The sequence below is a fragment of the Parambassis ranga genome, chromosome 10 (assembly GCF_900634625.1).
Source record: "Parambassis ranga chromosome 10, fParRan2.1, whole genome shotgun sequence".
NCBI lineage: Eukaryota > Metazoa > Chordata > Actinopteri > Ambassidae > Parambassis > Parambassis ranga.
This window is the reverse complement of record NC_041031.1, coordinates 67738-92201: the sequence shown is the minus strand read 5'-3', so window position 1 is coordinate 92201 and position 24464 is coordinate 67738. Positions and strand designations below refer to the sequence as shown.

The 24464-nt window shown below is 43.4% G+C and overlaps 1 protein-coding gene across 2 annotated transcripts in view; it reads left to right on the top strand.

Moving 5' to 3' along the window:
* Positions 1-13656: 13656 nt before the first annotated feature.
* LOC114442505 (storkhead-box protein 2-like) overlaps positions 13657-24464 on the top strand; it is a 49027-nt gene continuing 38219 nt past the window's right edge. Inside the window, exons 1-2 of one of the 2 annotated variants that reach the window (XM_028416097.1) lie at positions 13657-13921; positions 24297-24449. In XM_028416097.1, the coding sequence (XP_028271898.1) occupies positions 24317-24449 (133 nt within the window). In that variant the 5' untranslated portion in view covers positions 13657-13921; positions 24297-24316. Of the gene's footprint in view, positions 13922-13966; positions 14245-24296; positions 24450-24464 lie in introns of those variants that run through there. The other variant, XM_028416098.1, reaches the window with a different exon arrangement.

The following is a 24464-nucleotide window of genomic DNA, read 5'->3' as shown; positions in this document are numbered from 1 at the left end:
CTTCTGTCCTGCATCCTCCCTGCCAGTGTTGTTTAACAGTGCCACAGTGACTAGGTAGCTGTCACGTGACAAATGAACGAGAGTGTACTGCTTCACACACACATGAGCTGTGAACGAGAACGAATCTGTGCAGCCTGTGGAGCTTGTCACGTGACAAATGAACGAGAACGAGGAGGAGAACGAATCTACAGCTCTGATCCGTGCAGCCTGAGCAGCCTATCACGTGACAAATGAACGATGAGCGAGAACGAGGAGGAGACCGAATCTACAGCTCTGATCCGTGCAGCCTGAGCAGCCTTGGTTACATATGATTTCATGACTGGATAATGTACTATTATATTTATTATTTAATGGCAGAGTATAACACAAAACATGATGTCATTTTAGAAAGCATTTATTTACAAACACACTTTACATTATATACACAATAACACTACACATCAACAACAAGCAAAGACCATTAATTATAATTTCATGAATACATAGCGTTTGCCTGGTGTCACGACAAATTGAGGAGCGTCAGATATCAGACATTCATTTCCTTGTTTGTTTCTGAGTCCACAGCCCCGCAGCTGAGCTTCAGCTCTCGCGTGACAAATGAGCAATCCGGAACGATTCGTATGAACGATTCGTATGAACGATTCGTATGAACGATCTGTGAACGAGTCACAAGTTCCTTTGCTGATCATTTGCTGCTGGCCAATTGGCACACAGCCTGAGTGGCTTGGCCGTCACGTGACAACAGAACGAAGATCCGGGGGCTACCGCGACTCAGGAACGAATCATATCTGTTTCCTGTCCTGCCAACTGAGCTTTATGCGGCTGCCTGCCATGTAGCGAAAGAACGAATCACTCACTGAGGGGACTCGTTACCCCGATTCATATAGAAGATTCGTTCATATCGAACGAATCGTTCACGAGCAACACATCACTATTGCTTGTAAAAAAAACAAGCTTTTTTTGAATTTATTGAGTCCTTATTTCATCCGTCTTTTTTAAGTTTAATAAACTTATTTTTGTTGTCATCCTTGAGGGACTTGGCATGTTCATTCTGTATTGCCTTCAAATCCTCTTCTAATTTCAAAGAACTCAAAAGAACCTGGTTCGCTTCCCCCTCCCCACAAGAACCGGCAGGGAACGAACAACTTCCCTGCCTCAACAACTTTTATTTTTACTCTTACCACCTGTGGAGCGAGTTCTCTGTTCTCGTGGAGTATGGAACAGCCTTAACACATTAATAATCAAACTGAACAAAATTTGTCCGTGTGACTCCATATTCAATTCAGTTTTTCAATTCAGTTTTATTTATATAGCGCATATTACAATCAGACATTGTCTCAAAGCGCTTCACAGGAACCCCCCTAAGAGCACTGTGGCAAGGAAAAACTCCCTTTAAGAGGAAGAAACCTTGAGCAGGACCCGTCAGCTTAAGGGGGAACCAGTCCTGCTGCTAGTCAGAGAGGATGAGGGAGAGAGAGAGAGAGAGAGGGAGAGAGAGGATGAAGGAGAAAGAGAGAGAGGGAGAGAGGAGCAAACATGATACAAACATGATACAGTACAGAGCAAACATGACAGCAAGATGAAACAGTGATTATATTGCAATAGATATCTATATATATCGTCGGTCCATAAGTAGTAATAGTAATTTGATAGTAAAGATGAGCAGCAGGGGCTAGTGAAGTCGATGAGCACAGGAGAGACTGCAGGTCAGTATGCAGGTCTTGAGACCTGCAAAGAGAGAGAGCGAGAGCGAGGCACAGAACTACAAGGAAGACAGTAAACACAGGTTATGAGACGATATTACCCAGTATGATCCAGACTAAGGAGAGTGGAGGAGAGGTCAGAGGGTGTTCAGAGGATCGTGTTTGTGCCCCCCGACAACGTAGAGCAAGAGAGACTTCACGGGCCGGACTGCAGGTCATCATCCAGGTCTTGAGACCAGTATGAGCCAGACTAAGGAGAGAAAAGGAGAGGTTAGAGGGTGAGAGGGAAACTGCTCAGTGGATCATGTTTGTGCCCCTGACAGTGTAGGCCTAGAGCAGCATAGCTGTGCTACACACTAGGTCTAAGGCTAACTGTACGCCTTACTAAACAGAAAAGTTTTAAGTCTAGTCTTAAAGGTGGAGGCAGTGTCTGCCTCTCGGACCCAGATTGGTAACTGGTTCCATAATAGCGGTGCCTGATAGCTGAAAGCTCGTCCTCCCATTCTACTTCTATGAATCCTAGGAACTACTAGTAAACCTGCACTCAGAGATCTGAGTGTCCTATTAGGAACATATGGTACAATCAGGTCCTGCAGATACAATGGAGCAAGTCCATGAAGAGCCTTGTAGGTTAGAAGAAGGATCTTGAAGTGTATTCTTGAGTCCACTGGGAGCCAGTGAAGAGACGCTAGGACAGGAGAGATATGATCCCTTTGGCTGCTTCCTGTCAGAACTCTAGCTGCTGCATTCTGGATCAGCTGCAGACTGTTGATGGAGTAATGTGGACATCCTGACAATAAAGAGTTGCAGTAGTCCAGTCTTGAAGTGACAAAAGCATGGATGAGCTTTTCACCATCACTCTGAGAGAGGATGCTCCTGATCTTAGTAATATTACGCAGGTGAAAGAAAGCGGTCCTGGAGACCTGCTTAATATGAGAGACAAACGACATGTCTTGATCAAAGATAACTCCAAGGTTCCTCACAGTCGTACTGGAGGCCAGAGTAATTCCATCCAGGGAGAAAGTATTATCTGATAAACTAGTTCTGAGATGTTTCGGTCCAAAAACAATGACCTCAGTCTTGTCCGAGTTTAATAGTAAAAAGTTGGAGGACATCCAGTCCTTTATGTCCTTTAGACACGCCTGTAGTCTGACTAGCGGCTCCGTTTCTTCAGGCTTCATGGATAAATACAGCTGGGTATCATCAGCATAACAATGAAAGTTTATGCCGTGCTTCTGGATGATGTTTCCTAGAGGGAGCATGTAGAGGGTGAACAGGATCGGTCCGAGCACAGAACCCTGTGGAACACCGTGGTTAACCCTTGTACCTGTGGAAGACACATCGTTAGTGTGAACAAAATGAAATCTGTCAGATAAATATGATTTAAACCAGCGCAGTGCTGTTCCTGTAATCCTGATCTCGTGTTCCAATCTGTGTAGCAGGATGCGATGGTCTACGGTGTCGAAGGCAGCACTGAGATCCAGTAGAACGAGTACAGAGACGAGACCCCGGTCCGATGCCATGAGGAGGTCATTGGTGACTTTAAGCAGTGCTGTTTCTGTGCTGTGATGGGCTCTGAAACCAGACTGGAAAGCATCAAACAGACTGTTACTACACAGGTGGTCGTTTAGCTGACTTACAACAGCTCTTTCGAGTAGTTTGGAGATAAAGGTGAGGTTGGAGATCGGTCTGTAGTTTCCTAGGACGTCCGGGTCCAGTGAAGGTTTTTTAAGTATCGGAATGATCACAGCAGTTTTAAAAGCCTGTGGTACATATCCTGTTCCCAGAGACAAGTTGATCTGTCCTAATATAGAGTCTCCGATCAGAGGAATAGCATCCTTGAGGAGCTGTGAAGGGATCGGATCCAGAAGACAGGTAGTAGGTTTAGACTTGCAGATGCTGGTGGTCAGCTCCGGGAGGCCGATGGGCGCGAAGCAGTCCAGAGTTAGATCAGGATCCGTTTCCAGAAGTGGCGGTGTATCCTCAGCTGTCACAGAGAGATTGTGGTTGATTTGTCCTCTAATAGTGGTGATTTTATCAGTGAAGAAGCTCATGAAGTCTTCACTACTAAGAGCTGCAGGAATGCGAGGCTCCACAGAGCTGTGGCTCTTTGTCAGCCTGGCCACGGCGTTAAAGAGAAAGCGCGGGTTGTTCTTGTTTTCTTCTATTAGTGATGAATAGTAGGCTGTCCTGGCTTTACGAAGGGCCTTCTTATACGTCAGCAGACTGTCTCTCCAGGCCCTCCGGGAGTCATCTGATTTAGAGGACTGCCACATCCTCTCCATCCTACGTGTAATCCGTTTCAGTGATCGGATGTTTGAGTTGTACCACGGAGCTAGCCTCTTCTGGTTTGTAGTTTTCTTCTTCTTCAGTGGAGCAATCCTGTTTAAGACTGAGTGTAGTGTGTCTGCAGTGTTGTTGACAAAGCGGTCCAGCTCTGCAGGAGTAACATTTAAGTTGGTACCCCCATCAGTACTTGGGACTGTGGGGAGTACTGGTAGGATTGCTGTCCTAAACTGCTTTACGGCGTCTTCAGACAGACATCTGCTGTAGTAGACCTTTTCCTTAGGTGCTGGTAGGTCTGAAAGAGAGAAGTCAAAAGTTATTAATGAGTGATCTGAAAGAACAGGATTTTGAGACCACACTAGCAGGTTCTCAGCTTCCAGGCCGTAGGTGAGAACCAGGTCGAGGGTGTGACTGTGACAGTGTGTGGGTTCATTTACTAACTGAGAGAACCCAACTGAATCCAAGAGTGAGTTGAAGGCAATCTTCAGACTGTCAGAGTCGACGTCCATATGAATGTTAAAGTCACCCACTATAATGACTTTATCTGTGCTAAGCACTAAACTTGATAAGAAGTCTGAAAACTCCAGCAGGAACTCTGAATAAGCAGCAGCAGGTGGACGATACACTACGACGAGTAAAACAAATTCTGACTTCTTCCAGCTTCCGTGAGACAGGCTGAGAGTGAGACTCTCAAAAGAAGTATGAGTAGACTTAGGTTTAGGATTCATCTGAAGACTGGAGCGGTAGATTGCTGCCACTCCTCCTCCGCGACCTGTAACTCTAGGAACATGACAGTTAATATAACAGGACGGAGTTGATTCATTTAAAGCAACATATTCTTCATCCTGTAACCAAGTCTCAGTGAGACAAAGTATATCAGTGTGATGATCAATAATTAGATCATTAACTAAGAGCGACTTAGAGTGTAGGGATCGTATGTTAAACAATCCACACCTGAGTGTTCTGTTACCTTGTTCTATGTGTTTGTGTGTGTTAGTGTGTATTTTTATGAGGTTATTATGATTAATATATCTTAACTTGTGTGCTTGATGAACTGTGGGAGGACGTGTGACCGTCACCACTTCAATAACATTATTAAGCTTAGTGTTTCTATGTGTATTTGTGTTTAATGTGTTTCTGAGGGCGGCAGTCCTCCAGAAGCAGCAGAGAGGTGTGTAGGACAGCGACTCTGCCTCCTGGCCTCGACCCTGGGTTGTCAGGTTGGTCTAATAAACTTGGCTATGTTGCTAGAAATCAGAGCTGCACCACCCTGGGTGGGATGGATGCCGTCTCTCCTAATAAGGCCAGGTTTCCCCCAGAAAGTTTCCCAGTTATCTATAAAGGCCACGTTATTTTCTGGACACCACCATGACAGCCAGCGACGGAGCGAGGACATGCGGCTAAACATGTCATCACTGGTCAGATTTGGGAGGGGACCAGAGAACGCTACGGAGTCCGACATGGTTTTAGCTAAATTACACACCGACTCAATATTAACTTTAGTGACCTCTGACTGGCGAAGCCGGGAGTCATTAACACCGACGTGAATTATAATCTGTACTGTATTTATGCTTATCTCTCGCCAGCAGCTTCAGGCTACCCTCTATGTCGCCCGCTCTGGCCCCCGGGATGCACTTAACTATAGCCGCTGGTGTCGGCTTTACATGCCGCAGAACAGAGTCGCCAATAACCAGGGTCGGCTTCTCAGCGGGTGTGTCGCCGAGTGGGGAAAAACGGTTCGATATGTCAAGCGGCTGGTGGTGAACCACGGGCCTTTGTTTCGGGCTACGCTTCCTTCGAACCGCCACCCAACCTCTCTGACTTCCCGGCTGCTCAGGGGCTGCCGGGGTGCGGATAACATCAGCTAAGGCAGGCTGGTCCGCACAGGCTAACTGCTGCTGGCTAGCTGCTGTGGCTACAGGTCTATTATCTAACATGCGGAGCCGACCCTCTAACTCGCTTAGCCTCGCCTCCAAGACTGTGAATAAGCTACACTTTGTGCACACCTCACGCTCACTAAAGGAGGCAGAGGAGTAGCTGAACATGTCACACACCGTGCAGTGAGCAGGAGAGGGAGATGCAGAGCGAGTGGAAGAAGCCATGCTAAGCGCTAATGCTAACCGCTAAGTTACGGTAAGCTTCGCTACAGTGGTAAACGAGAAGGGAACCCAGAAACTGGTGCACTTAACTCTAACACTACGGTGCTTGTGTATTACCACAATAAAAGCAAACACAATATGTCTAATGCAGAAAGTCCGTAGCACCAACAGCGCACACCAAGTGAACAAACAGGACAGTGTCGAAACAGGAAGTGACGCAATACGTCATATGTAGGGGTCTATTGTCCTGACCCTGTTGAGCCTTCAAAAATGGCTCGAAGGGAAAAGTCTCCCTTTTGTGTGTTTTCCACAAAAAGAATCCAAATCCAATCCGACCGAACCCGTCTATTAAGTGGTATTTATCCACCACTATTTACTATCATAATACAGTTAAAATCACTTCACAATTAACTCCGCCGTCTTCGAGTCATGGGTTATATCCTTTAGGTCCCGGAGGGACCGCCTGGTTTTGGAAGTGTCCCTTGTTGCTCGTCTGTCTACTCTCTTTCAGGACAGCTGCTGCATCTGCTCCATTAACATCTCCGGAAGTGTGATGGTTGTCACTGTGTAACCTCTCCTAAGCAGGCCCTCAGATGCCTCCTCTATAGTATCGTAGGTTTTGGTTGCGCCGTCGTGTGTCACGCGCAGCCCTGCAGGGAACAGGGTCTGGAACGGGATATTATTTTCTTTCAGCACTTTGCGGACCTCTGAATATTCTCTTCCTTTTTTTTAGTATTTAAGGTGGGTAGTGATCCAAATTAATATGGTTGCCTTGCCAGGTAAATCCCTTCCCCTGCCACGCCGTGTGGAGTAATGTCTCTTTTGTTTTGAAACTTAAAAACTTAATTATAATGGAGCGTGGTGGTGCATCTGCCAGAGGTTGTGGTCCCAGCGACCGATGGGCTATTTCTATCTGCATGTCGGGTATGTCGTCAGTTAGCTCGAGACCCTCAAGGAGTAATTTTTTCACGAATAAAACCATTGTTGTTGTTATTGATTAGTTCACTTTGTTTAATTATTATTGTTATTTCGCGTCACTAGGGGGCACCAAGGTTATTTAGGTAGGCACTAGACACAGGTAGACCAGCATGCACCGGGGTGGGAAAATGGTTTCTACCAGCACAGGAGAGACAGCAAGGAAAAGTTTGTCTGGTTGTCTGCCTGAATATGGACAAAATAAACCTGCCATCAAAATGATTTTAAGAATGGACATTGAGTTTTTCCTACCTGCGTAAACCAAATACCCACTGTGCACGGAAGTGATTGTTTGATTAAGTTGATTGTTTTTGTTTAGTTTCAAACATTTTTGGACAAATAGTCACTACACATAGTGTATATGTATCTCATCAAGATGGGAAACAAAAGTTGCTGAGAGGTATTGCCTATTCAATGAATGTTGGCTAAACTGCTGACAATCATGGACAATCCCTCCTACCCTCTCCACAACACTGGACAAACTGAAAAGCAGTTTTAGCAACAGACTTAGATTTGATCCTTATTTTTTATATAAGTACATTGCATTTTTTGTATTGACAGTATTAAAAATTATACTGTGGCTACCTGTGTGCCCCGCTGGTATACCTTAATACCGCCCAACCCTTATATGAGTTTTTCCCTGTATATGTTGGTAAGTATAGTGTAATTTTTTTATTACTGTAGTTATTGTTCTTTTTAAATAAGCTGCTACAACTTTCTTCCCTATGGGATTAATAAAGTAAATCTTAATCTTAATCCTATTATCAATAGAAAGTCCATTTGGAAAAAAGAAATGACAAGATTTTGTGTGCACATGTATTTTTAAGAACTTCTAATCGGATTGGTTTAAAATGTTATTTGCTTGCATTAAAGACAGAAATGAGCAAAATTATTAAAAACCTGTTGTCGCTGTCACACAGTGTGGTGGCTATTTTGCCATTAAACAGGAGGTAGCCGTATTTAGGGCCTGAGCACTGAGGATCGGTGCAAAGCCCTATTGAAACCCTAAGTGTTATTAGGGCCCGAGCACCGAACGGTACAAGAACCCCATTAAAACTCTTAGGACTATTTTTTTTTTTTTGTAGCCATATTTGTTCACCAGAAAAATTTTGGAACGCATATGTAAAATGGCTCTATAGCACCCCCTAACGCATAGCCCCTCTAGCCTGTTTGAAACAGGATCATGAAAATTGGCACATATGAGTGTCACCCCAGGATGCACAAAAATGTCTCGGACCCTAAGATTTGAAGTATTGTGAGTTTCACACAGACCCACCATAGTCCTCCACCATATACAAACTATGTTTTCCCACCAAACAGTTAGAACTGATGAAGCTGCTCGGAGGAGCAGCCAAACGTCTTCAAGAAAACTTTACAACTCCAGATGCAAAGGTACAGACAAACTGAGTGTAGACAAAGACTTCTACAATTAAACAAAAACAGTAACAAGTTGCTTGGGTGCAGCGGTACAGATTACCCTTTAAATGTTTCACTCTTTCTTATATTGCAGCCATTTGCTAAAATCATCAAGTTCATTTTTTCCTCATTAATGTACACACAGCACCCATATTGACAGAGAAACACAGAATTGTTGACATTTTTGCAGATTTTTAAAAAAAAGTGAAATATATTGTTTTTTTGAGACATAGCGTGGATTGTTTTCAACCCACCCATAAGCCCAGATTTTGGTGGTGGTTTTTAAACTCAAAGCCCTTAACCAATTACAGAAATTGGCAGAGATTTTCAAAATAAATGCCTCAAAACCATTACAAAACTAACCAATACAAATTCGCGACCATAAGGCGCACCGCATTATAAGGCGCAGTGTCAGTTACAGGGTCTATTTATGTCCTCAGCACATACTCAAGGCGCACCGTATTATAAGGCGCATGCTACGCTAAAATGTACCAGTACATAAATAAAAAGGTAACCGGAGCAAAACAGTGAGTTAAGTCGAACTTTATTGTTGTGAATATAGTTAGTATAGCGTATATAGTTTGATTACTCGCTGCATATAGCGCTGTAGCTCGCAATAATTACATAATACAGATGCAGACTTCTCGTGCCCCGTGGTCCGTATCGATACAGTGCTGGTCCCCGTTCTCTCCACAGTTTGGTTCACGGGGATGTCGAAAGTGAGGGGGACCTCATCCATGTTAATGATGTGGCTGGGCTGAATGTTTTTACTGGAAATCTTGTGACTGCAGTAGGCGCCAAAGCTTTTCTTTATAATCCGCTGGAAGTTGCTGCGCTACGGTGGTCCTTGTGTGGATCGACAGATGACGCCTTTTCATAAAACGGAAGCACCAAGACGGACCTCCTTTAAAGTGTTCGATATCCATGTCCTGTGCTATCGTGGCTGCCTTTAGTTGAATGGTGACTGTAGAGATGCTTCTCCCGGCAGTTCTTTGTTCAACAATCCATTGCTCGAGTCGGTCTTCTAACTGTGGCCACCTTGCTTTGTTGCCATGGAAACTCAGTTTTGTTTTCTTTGCTTGCCGCAGTTCGTCTTCCTGCTTCCTCCACTTACGAACCATCGATTCATTGAAGCTGAATTCCCTCGCAGCTGCTCTATTTCCATTTGCAACCACATAACTGATCGCCTGCAGCTTGAATTGCGCGTCGTAAGCAAGTCTCTTCACTGGTGCCATCGTCGGGGGTCCGTAGTTGTAGTTGTAGTAGTAATAAAAGATGTTATTGTTTTGCAGCATACCGGTTATATACGTGCCGGGAGCTGTACCGTAGCTTTCAGCTGATTGGTGAATTGCTGCCAACGTACATAGTGTACGTATGACGTAGCGTTCAGCTGATTGGTGAATTGCTGCCAGCGTACGTAGTTTACGTATCACGTCCCCTTGTCTGGTACTCAACCCATACACAAGGCGCACCGCATTATAAGGCGCAAGGCCGACTTTTGAGAAAATTTTAGACTTTTAGGTGCGCCTTATAGTCATGAAAATACGGTACATGTCAAATTCATCAGCTCGGTCAGGAGGAGTGTGCTGTTAGGCTTGGTAGAGATTGGTATGAAAAACTAAAAATGACCCTTCCTACTGGAAATACATGGAAAATGCTGACATGGGGCTAAAATTGTCACCTATCTTTGGAGACATTGCGTTTGGACATACTTTCAGGCAGAACCTTTATTAGAAAAGTAAAACACAAAAAGGTTAAACTTCATTTCAACTGTAAACAACTCATATAGGGTTTCCACTTTATCATATTTAGTCATCATGTTAATCTTAATCATGTTAATTTTTCCAACTTGAAGCCATTGAAGAGGTTGAAGCGAGGCAACTGGACTTGAAGAGAACATGTTTTCATGAAGACTACAAGTTGTCTATATGCACCACCATTGTTGCAATGACAACGTGAAAATATTGCTGTAAAACAAAACATGCCACACTGAGTGCACTGTTTGGGGTGATCTAATTATAGTATTTAGGGCCCGAGCACCGAATGGTGCAAGAGCCCTATTGAAACCTTAGGAATTATTAGGGCCCGAAAACCGAGCGGACACAGGACACAGGATTGTTAAAATTGGCACACATATGTATCACCCCAAGATGCACACAAAAGTCTCTTGGACCCCCCCACCCTCCAAACCCAACAGGAAGTCCGCCATTTTAAAGTTTGCAGCCATTTTTGGCGATTTGTGACCCTGCTACAAAACTTTTCACGCATGGCATACTTCATCGAATTGAGCTGAAATTCACTGTGTCCACTCAGGACACCATAGGGAATAGACGCATTCCAAAACTCTTACAAAAGTCTTGCGGTGTGGCCTGGGCGCGGCCACAAGTTTGGCGATTTCACAGGAAACAGGAAGTTGCTATAACTTCTGTGTTCACTGTCTGATCTGTACCAAATGTCACATGTATGATCAGAGTCTGACCTTAAACACATCTATACTACAATATTGAGGTTTTGACAGGGCGCCACCTACTGGTTACACAAAATGTTGTGTTTTCATAGGTTTTTCTTTGTGACCCTGCTACGAAACGCGTAGCATACACGCCTTGCATACTTGATACAATTGAGCTGAAATTCACTGTGTCCATTCAGAACACCATAGGGAATAGACGCATTCCAAAACTCTTTCAAAAGTCTTACGGTGTGGCGGGGGCGTGGCCTCAAAGTTGACCATTCGCCATTACAAAGGAACTCGCTCTATTTTCTGCAGTACTACCCATACACTTTATGCAATGTGGACAAAATCTTACAGTACTGCTATGGACCCGAGTCTAAACAGATATATTTGCTAATAGGATGATACGGTCATAGCGCCACCTACTGGTAGCAGGAAAGTTTGGTTGTAAACATGTGTTTGTTGTACATCTCTGGAAATGAGAGGAGAGGAGAGCATAGGAGAGACGACGGCGATAGCCCCGCGGATCGCAAGGTGCGCGAGGGCCCACAATGCTGCTTGCAGCTTTAATGTTATTATTGTATTCATGTATACAATGCTGAAAAAAATGGAAAGGGAACACTAAAATAACACATCCTAGACCTCAATGAATGAAATTTTCTAGTTAAAAATGTTCATTAATTGCACAGTGAAAACAAAAAATATAAAAATGGTCAATGTAAATCAAAACTATTATCCCATGAAGGTCTGGATTTGGAACCATACTCAAAATAAAAGTGGAAAATCACATTACAGGCTGATCCAACTTGAGTGGAAATTCCTCAAGACAAGAGAAAAAGGGGCCTGGGCCTGATGGGAAGGCAGATGTTCTCCTGAGGGATCTTCACCCAGACCTGGATTAAAGCATCAGTCAACTACTGGAAAGTCTGTGGTGCAACGTGATGGATGGAACGAGACATGATGTCCCAGATGTGCTCAATTGGATTCAGGTCTGGGGAACGGGCATGCCAGTCCATAGCATCAATGCCTTCATCATGCAGGGACTGCTGACACACTTCAGCCACATGGAGCCTAGCATTGTCATGCCTTTTATCGCCTTTTAATATTTTTTAAAACCCTGCTCAGAAGGAACCCAGGGCCCACTGCACCAACCTAATGGCAGTCAGGGTACCTCTGGCTAGCACATGAAGGGCTGTGCGCCCTCCAAAGAAATGCCTCCCCACACCATTGCTGACCTACTGCCAAATCGGTCATGCTGGAGGATGTTGCAAGCAGCATGTTACATTGTGTTGTTTAAGTGTTCCCTTTATGTTCTTTAACAGTACTATATTAACCTTAACTCTACCAGAAAATGTCATTTTACAATACAAGTCTTAAGGCTGTTCCATACTCCAGGAGAACAGAGGACTCACTCCTCGCTCCACGGGTGGTAAGAGTAAAAAAAAAAGTTTGTTTTGGCGGAGGTACCATACTCAGCGAGACGTGTGTGTGCAGAACTCCTCATACGGCCCTCCTACGCAGCGCACGTCACACACAAAAGGTTGACAATGCAATTGTATTGCAAATTGTGAGCACAGTCGTGGTTACCTGGCCTAACGAGCTGATAATGCTCAGGGAAGAGGGTGCACAGCATGACAATAGATAGAAGATCAGTGTAGCTGACTGCAGCAGACCTCTGGTCTGTATGAGTTTAATTCTGTGAACGTGTAGATGACTAATGTGCGCGATCCACTGTAACACCGTGATCAATACTGGGATTAGTTTTTATCGCCACCTTGTGGACAGACTCTCTCCTCTGTGCGCCGCGTTTCTCCTTCCAGGAGCTGTTTGCCAGCTGCTCATCTAAACTGTCCATCGTCGCTGTACTTCCTCCTTCTGTCTGTGTGTTCTGCACCTGAAGAAGCTCTTGGCTTCTCCACATTCATCGCGCCCACAATAAATTCCGACCAATCACAGCATGGTTGACTCACACACTTGAGAGAAAAAGTTCTGCCCGGGCCATGTGTCCGAGAGAGCTGCACAACGGGCGGTCCGAGAGAAAAAATTACGTCATTTTGTGGGCGTAACTTCACTACGCAGAACTAACTTAGAAAATTAAGACCTGTCTAAATAAATTGCCTCTTGTATCTTAAAAAATTGTCATTAGATATATATATCAACACAAAATATAAATATATATATATATATATATATATATACATATATACATATACATATATATATATATATATATATATACACACACACACACACACTTGGTCTGAAAAAAAGTGGTATCAAACATCCCTACTCACTACAGAATGAGTTTCTTGCTGCCCCTGTTTCCAGTCCTAGATGCATTACAAAATGGTGCACATATGGGGCACCACATAGTGACTAGGAGATTATTCCAGAGAGTGTATTTGTGTGTTTCTCTCCTCTCTCTCGTCCTCCTCTTCTCCCCCTGATAAATGCACACATACAATGTTGAAATGATATATACTTTTTCATGTCGAAAGGAAAATACAGGTGCATACATATTGTATGCAGCGTGTGTGTATCGTTGTAAAAACAAAGCGCAACTAGGAATGCGTTGTCCTGGCAACCCTCTAGGTAGACCGCCCACAAACTTGTATGTTAGTAAGCATTTATAGGGGTAAGAGAGGGGGAAAATGGGTGCAGAGTGAGGCAGTGTGATTGGTCACACCCCCTTGTCTTTGTGTGGTGCAAAGGATTGTGGGTAGCCCTTGAATGCTCATTTGTGTGTGAGTGCGAAAGCGCAAAAGGAAGGCGAATAACGTGTGTGTGTATGTACATGCGTATCCGCGGACGTGTGAGAAATAAGAACGCCGTTGTATGAGAGAGGGGGAGGAGCAGAGAGAGTATGTGTGTGGATGATCAAGTGTGTATTTGAAAGCGAGGGGAAGAACTGGACCAACACTGCAAGCTACAGACCAGCGTTTCAGATGGATTATATTATTCATTAGAGAGAAGGGTTTCTGTCAGCCAAGGTACGATCCTGCGGGTTACGCTGTCTTGTCTGTCTGTCTGTCTCACGAGTTTGTCTCTCATTAGCTAGCATGTTAGCAGCAGCTGCCTATTAGCACTAGCGTCAGTGTTTACCGAAATAGGAGAGTGATCATTGACAGTAGATGAATGCTGACAGCGCAGTAGAAACGTAATGGAGATCTACAAAAAACAAGGGAAATTATTGGGCTGAAGAAGAGAGGAATAGAGGTGTGAAAAGGGAAAGGAAGGGGAGCCTTACAAAAGGAGGGGGTGTGGTTTACTGCCGTGGACAAAGGAGGACGGCCGATTGTTTACTACCACTGCAGTGAGTGACACAGTCTCATAATGCTCCATTACTTCATTCCTTCTTATGTGTTCTGTCGAGCTATGTTTTTTAAATCGCTCACTATTCTGTTTCGCAGAGCTTCACCTTCGCCACTTTTAACGCAGTTCTTCACACTAATCTTAATGCATATGCATGGTTTGTTAGTATTAGAGTAGTAGAGTAAAATAATGGAGGGAGCAGGGTTGTGGGCTACCGATAGCTGGTACATAATGGTTCTTCTATAACCTACGTCCAGCCATCTGTAGCCTACTTTTAGCTCAGTGACTGCATCATGAATATAATGCTTTCACTCTACACTGCTGACATAAAATATTGTTGTTTTTTTATGACATATTGCTTTATCTATCTAACGTGTAACTTTAGCCAAGAAAAATGTGGTGGTTGGAAACGATATTAGTAATGATGGTAGTGCTATCTGTCTTTTTAAAAGTATTAGGACGGGCGTAATAATGGCAGGAGTGATAGTAGTAACTGTATCCTTGCTGATATTTTAGTTATTAGTGATTATATTCTTATTATTATATTCTCAGTGATTATATGGATCATTTTTCTTTGATCATTTGATTCAATTTCACCAGTGTGTTTAGAGATCCATTCCGGGTTTAAAAAAATACTTGTCATTCCTCTATCAACTGATCACTAACCATGTCCAAATGAGCCATTTGGGTTAAGCTGCAGTTGACACGAATGGGCAAATGTTCTAAAAGTGTCTGAGAGCTTTGCAAGGAGCAGCTGAGTGGACAGTCAGCAGCTCTAAGGTTTGAGAATAATCACTTTGAAAAACGAAATATATTTCAATCAATCAGTCAGTCAAAGTGGAGAAAATAGGAGAGGATGTGGGGGAATAGAAAGTAGATATGGTGGTGGTGATGTTGAGGTGGTAGGAGAACTGCTCAGTGGATCATGTTTGTGTCCCCCAACAATGTATGCCTATAGCAGCATAGTTATGATAAAGATTGAAGAAGAAGAAGAGTTAGTGAGCCAATTCTACCTGTGGCTGTATAGAGGTGATTGTATTTTTACATAGTCAATTTGTATGGTAGGTTTGTATGGTTTGTTATTCTGGTAGGTCCGTGAATTAGCTGTGCTAGATCATTCCCATCCATAACCCTTTCAGATCAGAATCTGTCCTCTCGATTGATATTTAGACATTTATGGTATGAAATTCCTGTCAAATTTTGGATGGTATACAGATTCCATTACAGTTAAAGTTAAAATTAAATAAAAAGTTAGAGTGAGAAGGTGCTGGGTTTGAGTTTACTGTGTATTCAAGTGCCTACATAATATGTCTTGATATTGCCCTAGGGGTCCAAGATTAGCTTAGAATTATTGACTGTTATTAACACTTTCCATTTTTGGTTTTTAATAATAGCTGGACTGTTGTTGCTTTTAACAGTTGCTTTTGTTGCAATTAGTTCCAGATGCTGCATAGCCTCAGTTAGCTGTGATGACATTTTAACTGTGCAGGTCCACAGGCTCATGGTTGATTTCCACATTTCCAGCCAGTGTCATTGTTGGGACATGTGCAAGTCCCCTAAATGAGCTCCTTTTTGGTTGAAGATGGTCATTCATGGCTGTTATGCAAGAGTCTGACATGCAAGATGTACTGAATTTTCGTGAGTTTGCAGACTTTATCACTGTTTTTAGCCATGACATACAGGCATGATTAACACAAGAATGAATAAAAGATTATCACAGCTACAAATTAAGCTGCCATTTTGTGCAGTGGATAGAGATGATTTAGAAGCTCTAGGCAAGGCTTTGGGAAGTAGGTGTGCTGAGGATGCTGCAGCACCCTCTGGCTGGATGACATAAATAGGACATGGACAAGATGTTAGTAAATATTAATAAAACAACACAACACAACAATAATACAAAAAACATTTCTTTAACTTCCAATTAAGAAACAATATTTCTGTTTAGACAGTCGGTGTGTTTAGACTCTTACCATTATTATTGACTTTGTGTGTGTGGTCATACATCATAGCGTTGCAGGTAGGGCTGGGCAATTAGAAAATATACTGAAACCACCATTAGACACTCTAACCGATGCAATCTTACTAATGTCGGTTATTTCAGTTATTACTTTTCCCTTGCTGTCCCTTTGAGGTAAAATAATAATAATAAAATAATGTAATGCTTTGTACAGCTTGTTACATACTCCACAACACAGAATCTTCTTGCTCAGTGATGCAGTGTTATTAGTCCAGTCGAGGTCCACAGTGATGTGCACACCCAGTACCTTGGTGCTGCTCGCCTGCTCCACAGCAGCACCGTCGATGGTCAGAGGAGTGTGCCGACTGTGTGCTCTCCTGTAGTCCACAACCATCTCTTTTGTCTTCTCCACATTCAGGGAGAGGTTGTGGTCTCTGCACCACTCGGCCAGAAGGTGCACCTCATTTCTGTAGTTAGTTTCATCTCCAACAGAGATGAGACCCACCACAGTTGTGTCGTCCGAAAACTTCACAAAGATGTTGGTGTTGTGTGTTGGTGTGCAGTCATGGGTCAGCAGAGTGAAGAGGAGGGGGCTCAGCACACATCCCTGGGGAGCCCCGGTTTTCATTGTGATGGTGCTGGATGTTTCTGCCTGAGGTCTCCCGGTGAGGAAGTCCAGCAGCCAGTTGCACAGCAAGGAGTTCAGCCCCAGCTGGTCCAGTTTGTTGATGAGCTGCTGTGGGATGATGGTGTTGAATGCTGAGCTGAAGTCTATGAACAGCATTCGAACGTATGAGTCTTTATTTTCCCGGTGGGTGAGAGCTGTGTGGAGTTCTGTGGAAACAGCATCACTGGTTGACCGGTTGGGCCGATATGTAAACTGGAATGGGTCCAGGGAGGGAGGGAGGGAGGGCCATCTTGATGTGTTTCATGACTAACCGTTCAAAGCACTTCATGATAATGGGTGTGAGTGCTACTGGATGGTAGTCATTGAAGCAGGCGGGGGTGGACTTCTTCGACACAGGGATGATTGTGGTGGCTTTGAAGCAGGTGGGGACAGCCTGGCTCAGTGAGATGTTGAAGATGTCTGTAAACACCTCAGCGAGCTCCTCAGCACAGTCTCTGAGCACACGGCCAGGTATGTTGTCAGGACCAGGAGCTTTGCGTGCGTTGATCTGGCTGAGAGATGTCTTTACGCTGGCTCAGGACAGGGAAAATACCTGGTCAGTGGGAGAGGATGTGATCTTTTGTGCAGGAGTGCTGTTGAGTGCTTCAAAGCGTCCAAAGAAGTCATTCACCTGGTTCAGCAGAGAGCTGTTGCTGTCACAGGTCTGTGGTGGGGGCTTGTAGTCTGTGATGGTCTATATCCCCCGCCACAGGCTTCGGGTGTCCCTGCTGTCACTGAAGTGGCGGGCAACCCTCCTGGAGTACTGCCTCTTCGCCTTCCTGATGCCATGGGACAGTTCGGCTCTGGCTAACCTTAGGCTGGTCTCGTTGCCTCTTCTGAAGGCAGCGTTCCTGGCCCTCAGCAGCCTGTAGACCTCCCCTGTCAGCCATGGTTTCTGACTGGCTCGAATACTGACAGTCCTGCTTTCAGTTACATCATCAATACATTTGGTGATGTAAGCAGTGACCGTCTCTGAGTACTCCTGGAGGTCAGTGCAGTTGTTGTGGGTTGCAGCCTGCTTAAACACATCCCAGTCTGTTGTGCTGAAACAGTCCTGTAAAGCTCCTGTGGCTCCCTCCGGCCACACTCTCACTTTTTTTCGGACTGGTTTGGCAACTTTTACCAGTGGTCTGTATGCTGGCATTAGCATAACAGTGATGTGATCAGAAGCTCCGAGGTGGGGGAGGGGGGGGCTTTGTAAGCGCCTCTCCTGGTGGTGTAAACCATGTCCAGTGTGTTGTTGCCACGAGTTGGAAAGTCTATGTGTTTGTGAAGTTTTGGAAACACAGTCTTGGGGTCTGCATGGTTGAAATCACACGCCAGGATGAGAAAAGCATCCGGGTGGGCTGTCTGCTGCTCACTGACCTGCAGGTAGAGCTCATTCAGTGCGTCGCTCCTGTTGTTGTTGCTGGAGCACGGTGGGATGTACGCAGCTACAAGCAGTATAGCTGTAAACTCCTGTGGCAGGTAAAACGGCCGGTACTTATAATCATATAATCATAAGCTCCGCAAGTGGCGAGCAGTGTTAGGAGACCACAGCAGCATCCTGACACCAAGAGTCATTGATGTAAACACAGTGCCCGCCGCCGCAGGTCTTACCTCCTTCAACCAGGGCTCTGTCTGAAACGCGTTAGGCGGTCGAGCTGAATGGCGGAGTCTGGGATGCTGTCCTTCAGCCATGTTTCCGTGAACACAAACACACAACACTGCCTCCCACTGTCCTCTGTGTAGCGCAAAGTAGCCGAATATAGTCCATTTTATTGTCCAAAGAGCGTACGGTGCTAGGGATGGCTTATGTGGGTTAGCCGCTAGCGTGGTCCGTATCCCTCCGCGCTTGCCCCTCTTCTGCTTCCTTTCACATCGTCTGTGGCACTTCCACTGCAGGTGAGATGGTGTTGCAGGGGCCGGCAGATGTGCTGGCAGGCGGAGTAGTCCACAGTCCCGTAGCTCTTCAGCGAGTGCAGGGTCTAACTCAACATTTACAGTTCTGCTGATGTTAAAAAGTAGCTCACGGCTGTATGTGCGCTTCCTGACATACAAACACGGCGATGACTTACTATAAGTCTGCGACACATGCAACATAGAACATGAAAACAACGAAGAATCAGGAATCTGAACAACATACCAAAAAAAATGAGTACCTAAAATATATCAGCACTGGAAAAACCGACCATAGAAAAAACCTCATCTAATAGTTCACCATCTGACTACTCAGCATTGAGCAATTTCATAGCTGAAGGAACGAGGGATTTCTCAATTACGGGGTCTATTTCTGTACTCAACACATACATAAGGTGCATGCTACACTAAAACATACGTTCTACTCTATTAGCATATGGTGGCGTAACTCCCCTGGCGCTGCCTCCCAGTGAAACTGTGCTCCACTGTCTGCCATCCATCAGTCCCAAGCCTCTCGCAAGTTTACTTTGAACGCCCTGTTTACACCAATGTCCAGCAGTTGGAGTTCTTTTGTTAACCCTCCCGGTATTACAGCAAGCTCTGAATTCATCTGCTTCACCTGGTTTTTTACCAGGTGAATTGGGCGCGCATGCACCTTTCAAATTTTCCACATCCTACGTCTGTCAGTCTTGTTCTGCTCTGTTTGACTTTGCCAAAATGCTTTTATGATTGTTAAAACATTGCTAACTTTTTGTTTTGCAAGATACCAATCCTTACTTTTATACATCTAATGTTTAAAGGGTCACTCTGTTAAAGCATAGGCTACTTATTATTATTGCATTATAGTGTAGAATAGCCTAACAAATTAGTTAGATTAGTTGTGTAAAAAGTCATGTAAAGGGAACTCGCAAAGTAAGAATTTCATTGCTCAGTAACTTCTGCTGTGTATTTGACAATAATCTTCTTGAATCTTGAATCTGAAAGAGAACAGTTAATAGTGATAATAATGACTCTGGTAGTTGTTACTCTTTTGGAAATTAAAATAGTTAATGCTTCCTCAGGGGAAATTCTGTGAAAAAAGGGGTTCAAATGTTTTTGCTCTTTTACACATCACTTGGCAAATATTTGTATAAAAAAGATCGACAATTTTAGGCTATTTTTTTTTGTCTTTATCTTTATAATGATTTAATCTTTTTAATTTATTTCATTACTAAAAATACATATTTTAGTTGCAGTTAGTTGAGCCAGAAGAGCAAGCCAGTTACTGAACTCTCTATGTCTAAGCACAAATCAGTTGAGATTGGATGAATAACCACCGAGAGCTTGTGGACGTTCAGTTGATTTGAAACCACAAGGAGCTTATGTTGCAAGCCTGTTGCTTCACTGTTCATTTTTCCTCTATATTCTATAATTTCTACTAATATGTGTATAGACACACAGAATGGCAGCTGTCTAGAAATCACACTCACACGATCTGGAAAAATTCAGAAGCCTGCCCTATAATTGGAACCTCCTGCTGTTAATGAAATTATGGTAGGCTACATGGTTTTCAGTATGAGATGGAAAGCCTAATTGTTTTATTTGTGTTAAGATTTTTAAGATATTTTTAGATGTGCATTTTACCCCTGGGTTCTACAATCAGTCATCATATATCAGGGATACAGTAGCTACAACAGACTATACTTTGACTATACTTAAATATGAATTCATATGCATAGAATGCATAACCACAATCGTCTGTATGTCCCCTACAGCCTTTGTATGTTCCCTACAGGTGTGTTCCTTACACCTTAATGCCAAGGAGGTAGCCTGTAGGTGTATGTAGGAAGTAGTCAAGCAAATGACATCTATTAGCTTTCAAGTAACTTTTTCCATCACTTTCAGTAATTCCATATAAGAGACACACAGAACACTAAATAAACGGACGTATAGTAAAGCTTATCTTATCCTATTTTCGGCCATTCAGTCAAGGTATGTAGGTAGATGCCTACATAGTGTATAAAACTAATTACCATATATTTAATTTGTGTTAGATTAAAAGTATGCATGCAATATAAAGAAAATTCCCAGTGTTGTGGAAACAGTCAATTTATTTCAATGCTTTCTACTTTAAGAAAATTTATCTTCATGTTTTGCACAGGCCTGCCACGATTGCCTTCTTCTGTGTCTGGAAATTCATAGAAAATAAATATTTTATCCATCCCAAGCTGGGAAATTTCACTGTTACAGCAGCAATACAGACACTTCACATACTAAACATATACCGTATTTTCCGGACTATAAGTCGTCTTTTTTTCATCCTTTGGCTGGGTATGCGACTTATTCTCAGGAGCGACTTATGTATGAAAAAATATTCAATTTGTTAGCTTTGTGTCCTGACGTCCCATTACAAATATAATGGCAGCCGTTCTGTCCCTCTCCTGATGGTTCTCTTCCACCTCCAGCTTGTCCACACTTTGCATTCCGAGCATAGGTGACACACACGTTCATGGAACGTGTGCTTGCAGCTGAGCTGATTCCAGCTAATTCCAGACAGCTATAGCGCACAGTAGTCTGCCTTTTACTCATTTACAGGATATTTATAGGAATTTCTGTGCAAATTTCTGTGAAGCTAATCATTTCTCCGCGTGAGGACTTGTTGAAATGCGTGTCTCACTCTCAATGCCCTGCAGCCGCACCACTTAAGTTAGGAGGAATTCAAGAGGCAACATTATGCTAAAAACATATTGATTTACGCTGGCCCGCTGGTGCAAGTAATAGTCCGATGCGACTTATAGTCTGGTGCGACTTATCTATGGATTGTTCTTCTTCATTACGCATTTTTTGGCTGGTGCGACGTATACTCTGGTGCGACCTATAGTCCGGAAAATACGGTACTTCTAAAGGTAAAGTAAACAGTATAGACATTATTTACAAAAAATAGAAATATAAAATTATAAGTACAATACAAAAGTGTGCACTTTTGAAAGCTAACCTTGTGCAAAATCTGTCGGTCTGTCTATACAGTGTGATGCCATGAGGCTGAGCCTTTTGGAAAAGGTGCTCTGTTGTCTGTCCAGTACAGGGTGGAGAGGGTGATCAGGGTTATCCATGATGGATAAGTTTTAGTGTCCTCCTCTCCGCCTCTGCAGGAAAAAAGGGTACAGATGTCCAGTGGTCAGAAGTATTTTTCCATCAGTCTACAGTTAAAAGTTCTGTGCTCAAGCCATTTTCAAAGCTGCCTCACATGAGTTGTTGCTAAAGACAGGCATGACAGCAGGTAGCAGGAAGCACCGGGTACACATACAATTCATTTGGCAGTGCTCCTTACTGTTTATTTTGTTATCCTTAAATGGTCTAACTCCCTCCCGTATTGCTGACAATGTACTGAATATGCAGCTGAGAGATTCCTTAGAACTCTTCCTACATTGGTCCGCTTTTTTTAAAGTATGGAACATAGTTACTTGCACAAGAGTTCGTGTTATTTGGCTCTGTGTTGCCCATGACATGCTAGTTGAATTGACTTAACTCCATTGACTATGCAAAGATAAACTATGGTAATAGGCCTACCACTACTCATAATAATATTAATATTAATATCAAGAGCCCTATTGAAACCTTAGGAATTATTTTTTTAGGGCCCGAGCACCGAATGGTGAAAGAGCCTATAGTGCCCCCAACGCTAGCCCCTCTGGCCAGTTTGACACAGGATTATGAAAATTGGCACACATATGTATCACCCAAAGATGCACAAAAAAGTCTCTTGGACCCCCCCTCCAAACCCAACAGGAAGTCCGCCATTTTGAAATTTCTGTTAATTTTTGGCGATTTGTGACCCTCCTACAAAACTTTTCACGCCTCGCATACATCATCCAATTGAGCTGAAATTTACTGTGTCCACTCAGGACACCATAGAGAATAGACACATTCCAAAACTCTTTCAAAAGTGTTACGGTGTGGTGGGGGCGTGGCCTCAAAGTTGACCATTCGCCATTACAAAGGAACTCGCTGTATTTTTTGCCCTAATGTGTAGCCCCGCTGGTCAGTTTGACACAGCAGCATGAAAATTGGCACACATACTTATCACCTCCAGATGCACAAAAAAGTCTCTTGGACCCCCCTTCAAACCCAACAGGAAGTCCGCCATTTTGATTTTTTTGATAATTTTTGGCGATTTCTGACCCTGGTATAAAACTTCACGCCTTGCATACTTCACGCAATTGAGCTGTAATTCACTGTGTCCACTCAGGACACCTTAGGAAATAGACGCATTCCAACACTCTTTCAAAGTATTACCATGTGGCGGGGGCGTGGCCTCAAAGTTGACCATTCGCCATTACAAAGGAACTCGCTGTATTTTATGCAGTACTACCCATATACTTTATGCAATGTGGACAAAATCGTACAGTACTGCTATGGACCTGAGTCTGAACTGATATATATGCTAATAGGATGATACATAGCGCCACCTACTGGTAGCAGTAAAGTTTGGTTGTAAACGTGTGTTTGTTGTATATCTGTGGCAAAAAGAGGAGAGGAGAGCATAGGACAGGAGAGTATAGGAGGGGAAACTGCGATGGCCCCGCGGATCGCAAGGTGCGCGAGGGCCCGCAATGCTGCTTGCAGCTTTAATTATTATTATTATATCAACATTAGTAGTGTTGATGATTGGGGGCCTTTCCAGTGTTAAATGTTCTTTAGAATTTAAAGTTTATTGATCTTTGAAAGGGTGTACTTGCATTATATGTTATCATTATATTAGTTGAACGAAAATTCAAAACGACAATGTTATCGCTTATCGCAATAATTTCTCTTCGCCCAGCAAAATCTGTTAGCGTGACAGGCCTACAAGTCTGGGATTTTAGTAACAAAAAAAGCAATATTTTGTGTTGTTTAAACAAACTTCCCTAAAGGACGTAATCCTAAAAGGAGCAACATTTCTGACTGTAACACTGTGTGATCTATTATCTATACTGCCGGCAAACCTTGGAGGGTCCCTAAAATTTTCATGAATATTTGAGGAAGCCACCCTGGACCATGTTTTAACTAAAAGTATATATAGTACACAAGACATATAGAGGTTTAGGTAAAACTCAAAGATGCACAAAAAAATCCAACAGGTAATCAGTCTTGTTTTTGATTGAATGTGAGACTTTCCCACAGTTCAAGCCCTTGTTGTACTTTTAACACACTCCTCCTACAAGAAGTATCCTATCTATTTCCAATACTGTCAGGCAGCTTTTAAGTCCCGGAAGACCTAAACAGTTATCCAAAAACTTTGGTAAACATGGCCCTCCCCAGTCATGCCTGAAGACATTTATATGCCATGTGTACTCAAAAAGTCGCAAATTAGCCACTATGCAACACTCCCCGTGTACCACAAGGAGTGTGATGACCCGAACAATAATGCTTGCAGCTTTGTTTGAAGCCTTGATGCTTTATGACAAAAATATACCCAAGGCAGGCAGAAACCATGTTTTTATTGTAGTAGTTGTTTTCATAGTCTTATTTCAATTGTAGCTCAAAATCATTGATTCCTGTCTTTTCACAGGTGATGTGTCAGCCATCAGTATGTCTCCTATCAGCCAATCCCAGTTCACCCCATTGGGAGAGGTTTTGCTATTGGCTATTTCTGCTATGAATTCTGCCCATAAACCTGTCACACAGGAGGCCCTAACTGAACACCTGCAGACATGTTTTCCAGGTAACCCCAGCATCA